This window comes from Herpailurus yagouaroundi, unplaced genomic scaffold (genome assembly GCF_014898765.1).
Source record: "Herpailurus yagouaroundi ecotype Mexico unplaced genomic scaffold, PumYag 160, whole genome shotgun sequence".
Lineage (NCBI taxonomy): Eukaryota > Metazoa > Chordata > Mammalia > Carnivora > Felidae > Herpailurus > Herpailurus yagouaroundi.
This window is the reverse complement of record NW_024412401.1, coordinates 40066181-40080260: the sequence shown is the minus strand read 5'-3', so window position 1 is coordinate 40080260 and position 14080 is coordinate 40066181. Positions and strand designations below refer to the sequence as shown.

General features: G+C 42.0%; 1 protein-coding gene across 5 annotated transcripts in view; it reads left to right on the top strand.

Annotated features, from left to right (window-relative positions):
* The window catches only part of ASTN2 (astrotactin 2), an 882793-nt gene that overhangs the window by 546091 nt on the left and 322622 nt on the right, over window positions 1-14080 (top strand). For all 5 annotated transcript variants that reach the window (XM_040482114.1, XM_040482112.1, XM_040482113.1 and 2 more), the window contains one exon: window positions 11743-11909. In XM_040482114.1, the coding sequence (XP_040338048.1) occupies window positions 11743-11909 (167 nt within the window). The remainder of the gene's footprint in view (window positions 1-11742; window positions 11910-14080) is intronic.

Here is a 14080-nt window from a genome sequence, read left to right as displayed (position 1 = left end):
GAACCTGAAAGATCTCAAGCCAAATGCAAAAAAAGATGGCCAATAGATGCTACTATGAAGATAGCAGAGATATTGGAATTTGATGACAAATATGTTAAAATAGCCATCATAAAAATGCTTAAGCAATTTCAAGCACAAATGAAAAAAAAACAAAGTCTCAGGAAAGAAGTAAAAGATATAAAGGAGAAGCAAATGAAAATTATAGAAGTGAAAAATACAATAATTCATTTTTTTGAAAGTCACTGGATTGACTCGGCTAATAGAATGGAGAGGACAGAGAAAATCACCAGTAAACTTAAAGATAGAACAATAGAAATTACCCACTCTGAACATCAAGAGAAAAGACTGATAAAATAAACAGTCTCAAGAGCCAGAAGGAGAGAAGAAAGAGTGGAACTGAAAAAGTACTCAAAGAAATAATATGTGGATCCTGAGAAACTTAACAGAAGACCATGGGGGAGGGGAAGGGGGAAAAAGTTACAGAGAGGGAAGGAGGCAAACCATAAGAGATTCTTAAAAACAGAATAAACTGAGGGTTGATGGGGGGTGGGAGGGAAGGGAAAGTGGGTGATGGGCACTGAGGAGGCCACCTGTTGGGATGAGCACTGGGTGTTGTATGGAAACCAATTTGACAATAAATTTCATATTTAAAAAAAAGGAAATAATGGCTGGAAACATCTCAAATTTGGTAAAATGCATAAATATACATATTTGAAAAGCTTGAGCAAACTCCAGGATAGACACAAAGAAATCCACACCAACAATCATAGTCAAATTTCAGTTTTTCAAGGAAAAAATCTTGAAAGCAAGGAGAAAGAAATGATATTTTATCTACTGGAAAAACACAATTTGTTTTTTGTTTTGTTTTGTTTTTTCAATATATGGAGTTTATTGTCAAATTGGTTTCCATACAACACCTAGTGCTCATCCCAAAAGGTGCCCTCCTCAATACCCATCACCCACCCTTCCCTCCCTCCCTCCCACCCCCCATCAACCCTCAGTTTGTTCTCATTTTTTTTTTTAATTTTTTTTTTCAACGTTTATTTATTTTTGGGACAGAGAGAGACAGAGCATGAACGGGGAAGGGGCAGAGAGAGAGGGAGACACAGAATCGGAAACAGGCTCCAGGCTCTGAGCCATCAGCCCAGAGCCCGACGCGGGGCTCGAACTCACGGACCGCGAGATCGTGACCTGGCTGAAGTCGGATGCCCAACCGACTGCACCACCCAGGCGCCCCTAAGTTTTTAAGAGTCTCTTATGCTTTGGCTCTCTTCCACTCTAACCTCTTTTTTTTTTTTCCTTCCCCTCCCCCATGGGTTTCTGTTAAGTTTCTCAGGATCCACATAAGAGTGAAACTATATGGTATCTGTCTTTCTCTGTATGGCTTATTTCACTTAGCATCACACTCTCCAGTTCCATCCATGTTGCTACAAAGGGCCATATTTCATTCTTTCTCATTGCCACGTAGTACTCCATTGTGTATATAAACCACAATTTCTTTATCCATTCATCAGTTGATGTACATTTAGGCTCTTTCCATAATTTGGCTATCGTTGAGAGTGCTGCTATAAACATTGGGGTACAAGTGCTCCTATGTATCGGTACTTCTGTATCCCTTGGGTAAATTCCTAGCAGTGCTATTGCTGGGTCGTAGGGTAGGTCTATTTTCAATTTTTTGAGGAACCTCCACACTGTTTTCCAGAGTGGCTGCACCAATTTGCATTCCACCAACAATCCAAGAGGGTTCCCGTTTCTCCACATCCTCTCCAGCATCTATAGTCTCCTGATTTGTTCATTTTGGCCACTCTGACTGGCGTGAGGTGATATCTGAGTGTGGTTTTGATTTGTATGGAAAAACACAATTTGAATGATGGTGGGATTCTCTTGAGAAACCAGGAGGCCAGAGGCAAGTGGCACAGCATTTTATAAGTGTTGGATAAAAAAACAAAAACAAAAACAAAAAACCCCAAAACTGCCAACTCAGAATCCTATGCCCAGTGGAATATCTTTTAGGAATGAAGGAGAAATCAACACATTCTCATATGAAGGAAAACTTAGAGAATTAGTTGCCATTAGACCTTTTTTAAAAACTGGCTAAAGGAAGTTCTCCAAACAGAAAGGAATGATAGAAGAAGGAATCTTGGAACATTGGGAAGGAAGAAAGAATACAGCACAAATATGGGTAAATGCTATAGACCTTCCTTGTTTTCTTGAGTTTTCTACATTATGTTTGACAGTTAAAGTAAAGCTGATAGCACTATTTGACGTGGTCCTAAAAGTATTTAAAGGAATATTTAAGAAAATTATGTTGCAGATGAGAGAAGATAAAGGGACATAAAGGGAGGTAAGGTTTCTATATGTCACTTAAATGGGTTGGCATGAATAGACTGTAATAAGTTATGCATACCTAGAGCAAACACCAAAAACTATATAAAGAGATGTACTCAAAAACACTATAGACAAATCAAGATGGAATTTAAAAAGTAATGTTCGAATAACCCACAAGAAGACAAGAAAATGAAGACAGTAAAATGAAAAATGGAGAACAGAAAACAAAATCAAACATCTGGCTTATGCTCTAAAATACTAATAATCACATTAAATGTAAATGATTTAAAAACGCAAAAGACAAATTGGCAGAGTTAATTTAAAAATATGGTATGCTTTTTACAAGAAATTCACTTCACACATAATGATTTTAGCAGGTTAAAAGTAAATTAAAAAGGACATATGAAGGGGCTCCTGGGTGGCTTAATCAGTTCAGCGTCCAACTTTTGATTTCCATTCAGGTCATGATCACAGTTTGTGATCTTGAGCCTCACTCCTGTTTGGGATTCTCTCTCTCCCTCTCTCTGCCTCTCTCCTGCTCTCTAAATAAATAAATAAAATAAATAAATAAATAAACGTTTAAAAAAAGACATGCAAATCAAACAAAAAGCAGAGGTAGCTATGTTAATATCAGATAAAGTAAGCCAGAGAGGGCTATCAGATAATATTGAAAGGGTCATCCACCAAGAAGTCTTAACAATCCTAAATGTTTTTGCATCAAATAGTGAAACTGCAAAATTTGTGAGGCAAAAACCAATAGAACTGAAAAGAAAAAAATAGATAAATCCATAATTATAGTTGATTACACCAACCTTCCTCTCTCAACAACTGATGGAATGGAACAGTTAGAAAATTACCAACGTTATAGAATAACTCAATAACATCATCAACTAAAAGGATCTAGTTAATTTTATAGAACACACTGCCCAACAACAACAGAGTACACATTCTTTTCAGTGCCTATGGAACATGTACTAAGATGGATCGTATCTTGACCATTAAAAAAACCTCTATAAATTTAAAGAATTCAAATCATACAGAGTGTGTTTTCTAGCTACAAGAGAAGCAGACTACAAAGCAATAACAAATAACAGAAAAATCTTTAAACATTTGGAAACTACACAACAAATTTCTAAATAATCCATAGATTGAAGAGGAAGTCTCAAGGGAAATAAAAAAAATACACTGAACTGAAAGAAATAAAAATACAGTATATGCGAATTTGTGGGATGCTATCCTTTCATTGTAATTTCTCTGGGTCCTTATATTTAATGAGGAGGAAACTTAATAATCATGAATGCATACATTAGAAAAGAAGTTTCAAAGAAGTTACAAAAAAGAGAACAAAATAAACCCAAAGCAAGCAAAAGAAAGGAAATCAATGCACTTAAAAACAGAACAACAGGGGCGCCTGGATGGCACAGTCAGTTAAGCGTCCGACTTCAGCCAGGTCACGATCTCGCGGTCCGTGGGTTCGAGCCCCGCGTCGGGCTCCGGGCTGATGGCTCAGAGCCTGGAGCCTGTTTCCGATTCTGTGTCTCCCTCTCTCTCTGCCCCTCCCCCGTTCATGCTGTGTCTCGCTCTGTCCCAAAAATAAATAAAAAACGTTGAAAAAAAAAATTAAAAAAAAAAAAACCAGAACAACAACACAACCTATAGATAAAAGTCAAGGAAACAAAAAAAATGGATTCTTTGGAAACATCAAGAAAAGTGAAAAAAAAATCTAGGAATACAGATAAAAGGGAGAGAAGATGCCAGTTATCAATATCAGGAATGGAACAGGTGAAATGCAATATCATTTATAGTGCCTAAAAAAATAATGAAATATTTAGATGTGAATCTAACATGAATGGGACATGTATGCTGAGAACTATGGAATGCTAATGAAAGAAATTTTTAAAAGATCTAGGTGGAAAGACATATTTTCTTCATGGATTAGCATTCAACATAGTAAAGATCTCAATTCTTTTCAAATTGATATAAATTTGTAGTATGATTCCTATCAAAAATGACAGGATGAGTTTTTTATGGATATACACAAGATTTTTCCACAATTTATATGGAAGGGCGAAAGAACTAGAATGAGCAAAACTTCTTTCGTTTTTGTTTTAATTTTTTGATGTTTATTTATTTTTGACAGAGAGTATGAGTGGGGGAGGGGCGGAGAGAAAGTGAGACACAGAATCCGAAGCAGGCTCCAGGCCCTGAGCTGTCGACACAGAGCCCAGTGCAGGGCTTGAACCCTCGGACCGCAAGATCATGACCTGAGCTGAAGTCAGATGCTTCACTGACTGAGCCACCTAAGCAAAACTTCTTTTGAAAAGAAGAATAAAGTAGAAGTCAGTCTACCCAATGTTAAGGTGTGTAAGAGGGACAGACCTATAGATCAATGGAACAGAATAGAAAACCCAGAAATGTCCCACACAAATAGCTCAGTTTGTTTTTGTTTTTTGTGTTTTTGTTGTTGTTGTTTTTTACAAAGAGGCAAAAGCCACTTAAATGGGAAAAACATTGGAGCTTTCTAACAAAGGGTGCTGGGCACAATAGCACATTCACAGTCAAGAAAACAACCCTCAGGGTTAAGTCTCACACCTCATGCAGAAATTAACTCGAAATGTATCACAGAATTAATTGTGAAACATAAAGCCTTAACACTTCTAGAAAAGTACACACACAGAGGAGAAAATCTCTGAGAGTTGGGCTTGGCAAAATGTTTTCAGATTCTAAAAGTATGATCCATAAAAGAGAAAATGGTAACTTGGATTTCATCAAAATTGAAAACATTTGCTCTGTGAAAGCTCATTTGAAGAAGATGAGAAGACAAGTTACAAACTGGGAGAGAAAATACATTTGCAAGCCACATCTCTGACAAAAGTCTAATGTCTAGAATATATAAGGAACTCTCAAATAACAGTATAAAAAAACCCAAATCAATTGGAAAATAGGCAAAAGACATCAAGAGACACCTCACTGAAAAAGATCTACAGACGGAAGGTGAGCACAAAAGATACTCAACATCAATAAGTATTAGGGAAATTCAAATTAAAGGCACAGTGAGATCTCCCCACACACCTATCAGGATGGCTACAATAAAATATATTGACGACATCAAATGATGTCAAGGTTGTGGCAAACTGAACCACTCATACGTTACTGTGGGGATTTAAAATAGCACAGACACCCTGGAAAACAGTTTGGCAGCTTTCTAAAAAAAAAATAAATCTGTAACTATCCTATGACTCAGAAATTGTACTTCTTGGCATTTTTTTTCAGAGAAGTGAAAACTTAAGTTTACACAAAAACTTGTATACAGATGTTTAGAGCAGCTGTTCATATTAGCTAAGAGCAGGAAACAACTCACACGTCCTTCATCGGGTGAATGGTTACACACACAATGGTATGTCCACACCATGGAATACTACTGTGCAATAAAAAAGGAGGTAAATATTGATACATCAGCAATCTGGATGCATAGGAGAATGATGCTGAGTGGGGGGGAAAAAGCCAATCCCCAGAGGTCACATACTGTATGATTATATTTACGTTCTATTCCTGAAGTGACAGAAATTCTATAACGTATTCTGAAGAATTCTATGATATAAAGGAATGGAGAACATGGTGGTTTCTGCGCATTAAGGAGAGGAGTCGGGTGGGAAGTGATTGTGGAAGTAAAGGGCAAAAAGGGGAATTTCTGTAGTGATGGAAATGCTGTGTATCTTGACTATCAATGTAAATATCCTTGGGGTGGTATTTTTTCTATATTTTTTTCCAAGATGTTTCCATTGGAGGAAACTGGTCAAAAGGTACACAGGGTTTCTCTATATCATATTATTTCCTACAACTGCATGTGAATCTACAGTTATCTCAAAATTAAATAAAACATGAAAAAAAAAAGGCAAACAAACAGGGTTCAGACTGAATTTGACCTGCAGACTATAGTGTGCTAACTCTGGCTTAAGTGATCTGGTCACCGCCTACCTCTCACACCTTGCTTTGTGCTAGCCTTGTTTTTCCCTGTCTCACTGAGCTATGTCCTCCTCTGTTCCATGGACAGGCCAACACTGCTCCTCCCTCAGGACTTTCATACTTCCTGTTCCCTATTAGAAAATTCTTCCCGCTTGTATTCACCCAGGAGGCTAATTATTCAGGCTTTGCTCCGATGTTGAGTGTATGCCTCCTTCAGTCCATCCCCACTCACTTTATTCTTTCTTCATCTTGCTTTTTTCCTCCGTGGAATAACCATTTTCTGTTTACTTGCCAATCATTTGTCTCCTCTCTAGGATTTAAAGTCCATGATAGCAAGGCCTTGTCTCTCGTGTTTACTGATACATTTTTAGCACTGAGGAGGTATTCAGTAAATATATTTTGAATGATCCAATGAAAGACTTATATAGATAACAAAGGAAGAAGCTAGGGATGCCTGGGGGGGTTGGGGGCTCAGTCTGTTAATTGTCTGACTCTTGGCCTCGGTTCAGATCATGATCTCACAGTCGTGAGCTCAGGCCCCGCATCGGGCTCTGTGCTGACAATGCAGAGTGTGCTTGGGATTCTCTCTCTCCCTCTTTCTGCCCCTCCCACCATTCACATGCATCTGCACACATTCTCTCTCTCTCTCTCTTGAAATAAATACACGTTTAAAAAAAAAGAAGCTAATAGTTTTAGTTAGGTTTTCTTTTGGGGGTTGGGTTCATTCATTTATCATTTGTTCATTTGTCCTTCATCGATTAAGTGCCTACTATGTGCTAGGTTCCGAGCCAGGCACTTCAGGTGGGTTTTCTCATAAAGTCTCCAGAAATGCCTCCAGTAGAGTGGCCATTCCTCCCTAAGGAACCCGGGCGTTCTTTGAGGTGAAGCACTTGCTCAGGGTCTCAAAACCTGCATGGGATCACGCCTGACTTCAGCCCCCACATTCTTGTCTGTGAGCCGTCCCTCTGTTTAAAGAAAGGAAACTGAGGTCCAGCTGGGTTCAGGGACATGTCTGACACACAAAGCAAGTGAGCAGACGTGCCTGGGCAGGAATTCTGATCTTCCTGTTTCTAGTGTATTGGCACATGTCCCTTTTGCTCAGTGACATCTGCTCCTGACAAAGAGGAAGTCTTCTCCGACCAAGGCCTCCCCACTCCGGCATCCCCCTGTCGCACTCACACTTGGAGGGACTTTATTTTCCCATTCAAATTATGCTGTGCTTCTTTGTTTGTTCTATTACTAGTCCTCTGTCTGACAGATATGTATATTCCTTATCTCTCAAACTAGTTTCTAAGCTCCTTCAAATTACCCACAACAGCAGCTGCCACTTGCTGAGTGTGTGTTGAACATTTGACGCATTTGTCTCACTGTATTAGTTATCTATTGCTGTATAACAAATTATCCCCAAATTGAGCAGCTGCAAACTAGAAGCTTGTATCATCTCACATAATCTTGGAGGGTTAGAAATTCAAGAGTGGCTTAGCCGGGTGGGTCTGGCCCCTATAAGATTATAGTCAAAATGTCAGCTGGGTCTGTAGTTCTCTGAAGTGGCTTTACTGGGGTTGGAGGATCTGTTTCCAAGCTTACTCATGTGTTGCTGGAAGGTCAGCCTTGCTGGCTGTTGGCCAGAGGCTTCAGTCCCTTGCTCACAACATGGCAGCTTGGTTTCACCACAGCAGTGCTATGAAAGAGAGGGAGGGAGACAGAAGTTTCAGTCTTTTACAATCTAATCTTGGAAGTGATATACCATCAGTTCTGCCATATGCTATTGGTCATGCAGACCGACGCTGGTAGAGTGTGGGAGGAGACTACACAGGGTGTGAATACCAGTAGCAGGCATCATTGGGGGCCATCTTTGATGCTGGCTTTCGCTCTGTTTACTCCTTAGAGTAATCACATAAAGATAGATGATGTTGAGTCACTGGCAAGAGGTTACACAGCTTATAAGAAGCAGAGTTTGGATTGAAACCCAAACCCAAACCCAAACACACAGACATACTATACATCCTGTCTGGCGCTCAGATGGTTTATTAAAAAAAAAAAAAAAAAAAAAAAAAAAAAGCGGCTACTATGTTCCAGACGCTATGCCAAGTGTGTAGTGTAGCTGAGGACAAGGCAGGAAGGTCCATAGTATTACCAGCTTTGCATTTTGGTGGGGGGAGAGAGATGACAAACTGTGAAATAGTTGAAATAATTTGCAAATCTCAAATGATATTACTAGATCTAGTCTGCCCTCTCCCACCCACAAGGACTCAGGGTATGAAGTCCACGCTGGATGAAGGGGTGATCATATGGTGATTGGAAAACCCACTTCATATACTCAGAACACCTCTGCCATGGTCACAGATCAAATGCAAGTTTAATTCTAGCTCTGCCTTTAATTTGCTGTGTTACGTTATTCAAGCACCTTCACCTCTCTGAGCCTCAGTTTCCCATCTGTAAATCATCATCAAGTTTGTCTTCAGACATAAAATGCTTTAACATAAAGGGAAGTAAGTGTGGTGGATGGGGCCCCAAGCTGGGACTAGGGGACCGGCTGTGTACCCTCTACTCACGTGCTGGGGGATTTGTGGTGATGGACACCCTCCTACTCTCTGAGCCTCAATTTTACAGTAAGTCGGTGAGGTCAGCTCTAAATCCATCTTTGCTCTGACTTCCCAAGATGAAAAATCTACCATTCACTAAGTGACAGGGGAGTGCAGTGAGTTGCCTGAGTATCAGTTAAGAGCTACCGAGCCAGAAAGCCTGAAAAGCCCCACCCCTGCCACTTCTCCTCAGTTTCCTGATCTGTAAAATGGGACTACCAACCTGTATTGCTTTCCTGTGACTACCAAAGCACCAGAAACTGTGTGGTTTAAGATGACAGAAATGTATTCTGTCTCCGTTCCAGAGGGCACAAGTCCAAAGTCATGGTGCTCTCAGGGTCACGTTCCCTCCACGTGGGTTCTTTGCCTCTTCCAGCTTTGGGGGGTTGCAGCATTTGCTGGCTTATAGCCATGTGGCTACAATCTCAGCTCTGCCTGCACATGGCCTTCTCGTCTTGCGTGTGATCTCTCTTTGCCTCTCTCCTGTGGGGACATTCATGGCTGCATTTAGACCTACCTCGATAAGCAGGTAGTCAACTCCATGCAAGAACTTTAATCTTCCAGAACTTTAATCTGCCAGAACTTGACCATAGAAGGTGATATTCACAGGTTTCAGGGATAAGGACAGAAACATATCTTGGGTAGCCATTCTCAACCTGCCACATGACCTCATAGGCTTGTTGTAAGGACTAAGTAAAAACAGGGAAAGTGTTTAGGTCTTATCTGGATTACAGAACATACTTTTGAAAAAATTTTTATTTATTTTTTTTAAAGATTATTCATTTATTCTGAGAGACAGAGAGAGAGAGAGAGAGAGAGAGAGATTGAGAATCCCAAGCAGGCTCTGCTTTGTCAGTACAGAGCCCGATGCGGGGCTCAAACCTATGAACCTTGAGATCATGACCTGAGCTGAAGTCGGCGGCTCAAGCGACTGAGGCATGCAGGTGCCCCCAGAACATACTTTTATAAAGAACAAAAGTAGTAGGGAATCAGCAGGGGATGGGACAAACTGTAATTCCATGCCCCAGATACCTCCCGTCACCTGGTGAGAAGGTCAGCCATTCTTTTCAGTGCTAATTCCCAATCTCTGCAGACAGACAGACCCAGCCCTGAGGACCAGTAAATAGCTCCCAAATGACCCCATGACAGGTGCCCTCCTGTCTGACATTGAATGTTTAGAGACAAGCAGGGACTTCCTCTGAGCTTGTATTAATATTTACAGCACTTCACTCACATGGAAAATTGATTTTTCTTTTTAAGTACAAAATGTAGCCAGTTTTATAACCTTTCTGCAGCTTGACAAAGGCCATTTATAACCTACTTTCTCCGTCACCCTCCCTGGCGCCAGTCTCAAATGTCTCGAAGAATTCTCGTGCTTTGGTAATTATGAATTCTTCTTAGGCGAAATTTAATTTCCAGGAGGATTGACCTTTTTCTTTTTTGTGGTTATTGTTATTGTGGTCTTTGTGAATTGATCTGTGTGTATGTGTTTGTTATTGATGGGGTTCAGGATGGAGGCTTGGAGAAGGGACCAGGGAGCTGGGTGTGGGGTGTGCAGTGGGGGCATTTTAATCAGTGATGTCCAGTGATGGATGAGGAGGGCTGAGCTCTGGGTGTTAATCTTTGTAGACAGGAAATGCCAGCAGGGTGACTGAAATTAAAACCTAGTACCTCATTTTTGGTCCTGAATGCAAGAGAAGTTGGAAACTGCTTCTCTGTCTGCTGGACTGGACAAGATTAGCTCAGCTCATCTAATGATGGAAAATAAATTATATAGCCAGTTGTCCCTACAGTATAGGATCTTCCAATTATGGAGCACTTAGCAGATGCCAGGCACACTCAGAAGAGCATTTGACTGAGGTCACTCAAGATTGGAGTCACCAGGGTACTTTTAGGGACCAGAGGGCTACGGGTTTGTTTACCTGGAGACAGGTGTTCCTGGTGAAACAGGAGCTGAAACATCTACAGAAGACCTTGCCTATCAGCTGAAGGGAGATTCAAAGTGTTATTGTTCTGGAAAATGCAGTTACTTATTTAAGCTGGGGAGTGATGATTGAGAAATACCACTTAGGAGGATGGTGTGGAGGAGACCTAACTGGAATTTGCAGACTCCCGATGTGGCCACGAAGGGGTCCCATTCAGGACTCTGGAAACAGGGATGGAGACGAAAAGACAAATTCAAGACAGGAAGGGAGACATCAAACTCAGGTTTGATGAGTACCAGATTGCGTGCCAAATTCCGACGTCGGACGTGCACTCCCAGGATCCAGTTGAAGCTTCCCAACAAATGCATAAGTGTAGGTGCTCTGCCCATTTAACAGATAAGGAGGTTGAGGCTCAGAGATGGTGTGTACCTTGTCCCAGGTCACAGGAGGAGGAGAGGAAGAGCTGGAGTTTAAAACTCATGTCGGTAGGAACTCTTTAAAATATACCTGGCTGCCTGCCAGGGTGATTTTTTTTTTTTTTATCAGTGGCAGATCCTACTGGATAATAATAAACACAATAATGATGATTATTCCCACAGGGTCAATGGTAATAGCAGCTAAGGCTTGCTGTGCAGTTGCCACATGAGCCACTTTGTTCTGAGCACTTTGTTCTGAGCACTTTGTTCTGAGCACTTTGCCCACGGTACCTCCTTCTATTCTCACACGTCTACCGGGCGGATACTGACAAAAGTCCCATTTCAGAGGTGGGCACAGTGAGGTTCAGAGAGACCATACAACTATTAATTGGCCAGACAAGACTTTGACACCCCCTCTGTGGTCTCTGACGTATGGCCCTTCTCGGAAAGTGGGAGGAGAGGGCTCAGTGGGACCCACCACCTCCTTGGCCGTGACTGCCCTGTCGCTCTCTCCCCGAGCAGTGCCCCGAGGAGCTGAGGCCCATGAAGGACGGCTCCGGATGCTACGACCACTCCAAAGGCATCGACTGCTCGGACGGCTTCAACGGTGGCTGTGAGCAGCTGTGCCTGCAGCAGACGCTGCCTTTGCCCTATGATGCCACCTCCAGCACCATCTTCATGTTCTGCGGGTGAGTCTCTGTCCCCGAGGCCCTTCCCATCGGTGGGAGATGTGGAAAAAAGGTCAGGAACTGCAGTCAGGCCAGACCGGGCCTGCCCGTCAACGAAATGGCCTTTCCGTGCCTGCTTTTTCAGCCCAAGAAGCAAAAGGCTTCTGTGGGGTATTGGGAAGAAGAAAGGAAGAAGTAAAATAAATAATTGATTAATTCTTATAATAAATGGAATCCATGCTCAGGCGGTGTCTTAGGGTCAGGACTATTTTGTGCTGAAGCCCCCTGCCCCTTCTGCATCTCCCCCGCAGCCCTGGCCAGTGTAGCTTGGAGACCAGAGCAGGCGCCTTGAAAGTGTCACTGAGAAACCAGGAGGTGTGTGCTTGAGAAAAAGCTTAGGCCAGACTGTCTACCCTGTTTCTGCAGGGAGTTAGCACTGCAAATTCAGGGATGGCCTCTCTGTGCCCTAACGCCCTATCTGTAAGTGGAGGCGAGGAGGCGGAAAGGAAGCCGTGCAGGCAAATGCTAAGGACTCAGTGGAGTTTTACAATGTGTCTGAGGCTGAAAGAATGGGCACATTGGGACCAGCTTGCTGAGTAGCCTGGGACAAGTCCCTTTCCCTCTCTGGGCCGCAGTTTGACCACATGCAAAATGAGATCTTTGGCCGATGACGCCTAACATTTCATCCAGTTTACCTAGTTTTCCATCCGGAGGAGTGAATTGGGAATTACCTCTGTCATGGACGGCCTCCAGGGTAGGGCTTGGTCCTCAGCTATTCCTCGAAAATGGCACTGTTTTTTTTCCCCTCTCTTCTTCAGTCTCTTTTTGGTGACATCTTCCTATTTAAAAATGTCCTCATCTTTTGACATTCTGTGACTCAGAAAAATAATCCAGTGCTCGTGCAAGAATGTCTGTCATCGAAATATGCTCAGTGCTTTGCTAAGATCAGAAAACAGAATAAGGCATTTAGCAAGAGCCTGTTCGGTCCTACATATTATGCAAAAGGGGGTGGGGGAGCGTGTATGAGTTTGAACTCAGTGTAACAGAAAATTAATTTTATCTGCATGGTTCTCGTCCAGGGTTCTAGTTTTCCTTCTGGGACTTGCTTTAGGGTCTCCCCTTCTGCCTCAGTTACACTGGGGGCTGCAGGTGCCTTTGAGCAGGTGTTGCAACGGCTTGCTGCAGGCCCTAGATATGTATCAGCAAAATAAATAAGAAATAAATTAGTGTATGCAGACCTGAATTTGTAGCTGTCTCTCCTCAGCTTAAGTGACTGCAGGGCAGTGTTGAGTAAATTATGCATGGGCTTAGATCTGAGGCTTGAATACAGAATCAGCCGTGTTCTTATCATTATTTTTCTCCCTGTGTACCTGGTGGTGGGGTGGTCTTTCCGTTGCAAAAAACAGCAGGAACAGCAGGTAGAGCAGTAATGGATTGTGACATAGCGACTGTCACCACCTTCCAGTGAAGCACACTGCAGAGGTCAAGGGGAATCGACAGACTCTGGTTCTCATCCAAGCTCTGGAGACAACTCTCTCTTAGGCATTGGGCAAGTCTCTGAGAACCCCTGATCTTCAGTTTGCTCGTGTCTAAACTTTTAATATTTGCCCCAATATAAAGATGCTTGTGAAGAGTGCACAGTTACTTACTGTTTATTACTCCCTTAAGGGTAAGTCGTGTGTCCAAGGTCACATGGTTAGTAATGTAGCTCGCTGCCTCCTTGCTGCGTGACCATGAGCAAGTTACTCAACATCTCTGTGTCTCCCTTTCCTCCTCTGTAAAATAGGCATGATAACAGTATCTCTTTATGGAGTTGTGATGAGGACTAAAATGCATTACCTCACAGTTTCCATGAGTGTCTGTAAAGTGCTTCTGAACAGGGCCCTGCACAGAGTTGGCACTGTATGTATTTGTTAAATAAAATAATTACAGTGAATGATGAGTAGGGACAATAGCCCCTCACTTGCTCAGTGACTCGAGGTGTTCAAGTTCTTGGTTTTTAGGTTTGTGAGACAGGATCACCTAACTTTCCCTATCAGGAAAAGTCTCTGAAAGTCTCTTTTTTTTTAATTGAAGCAGAGTTGGGATGCAAAATTAGTTTCAGATGCGCACCATAGTGATCTGACATTTATATACGTTAGGGGACGCTCAACACAGTAAGTGTACTTGTCATCTGTCACCATAGAAACTTA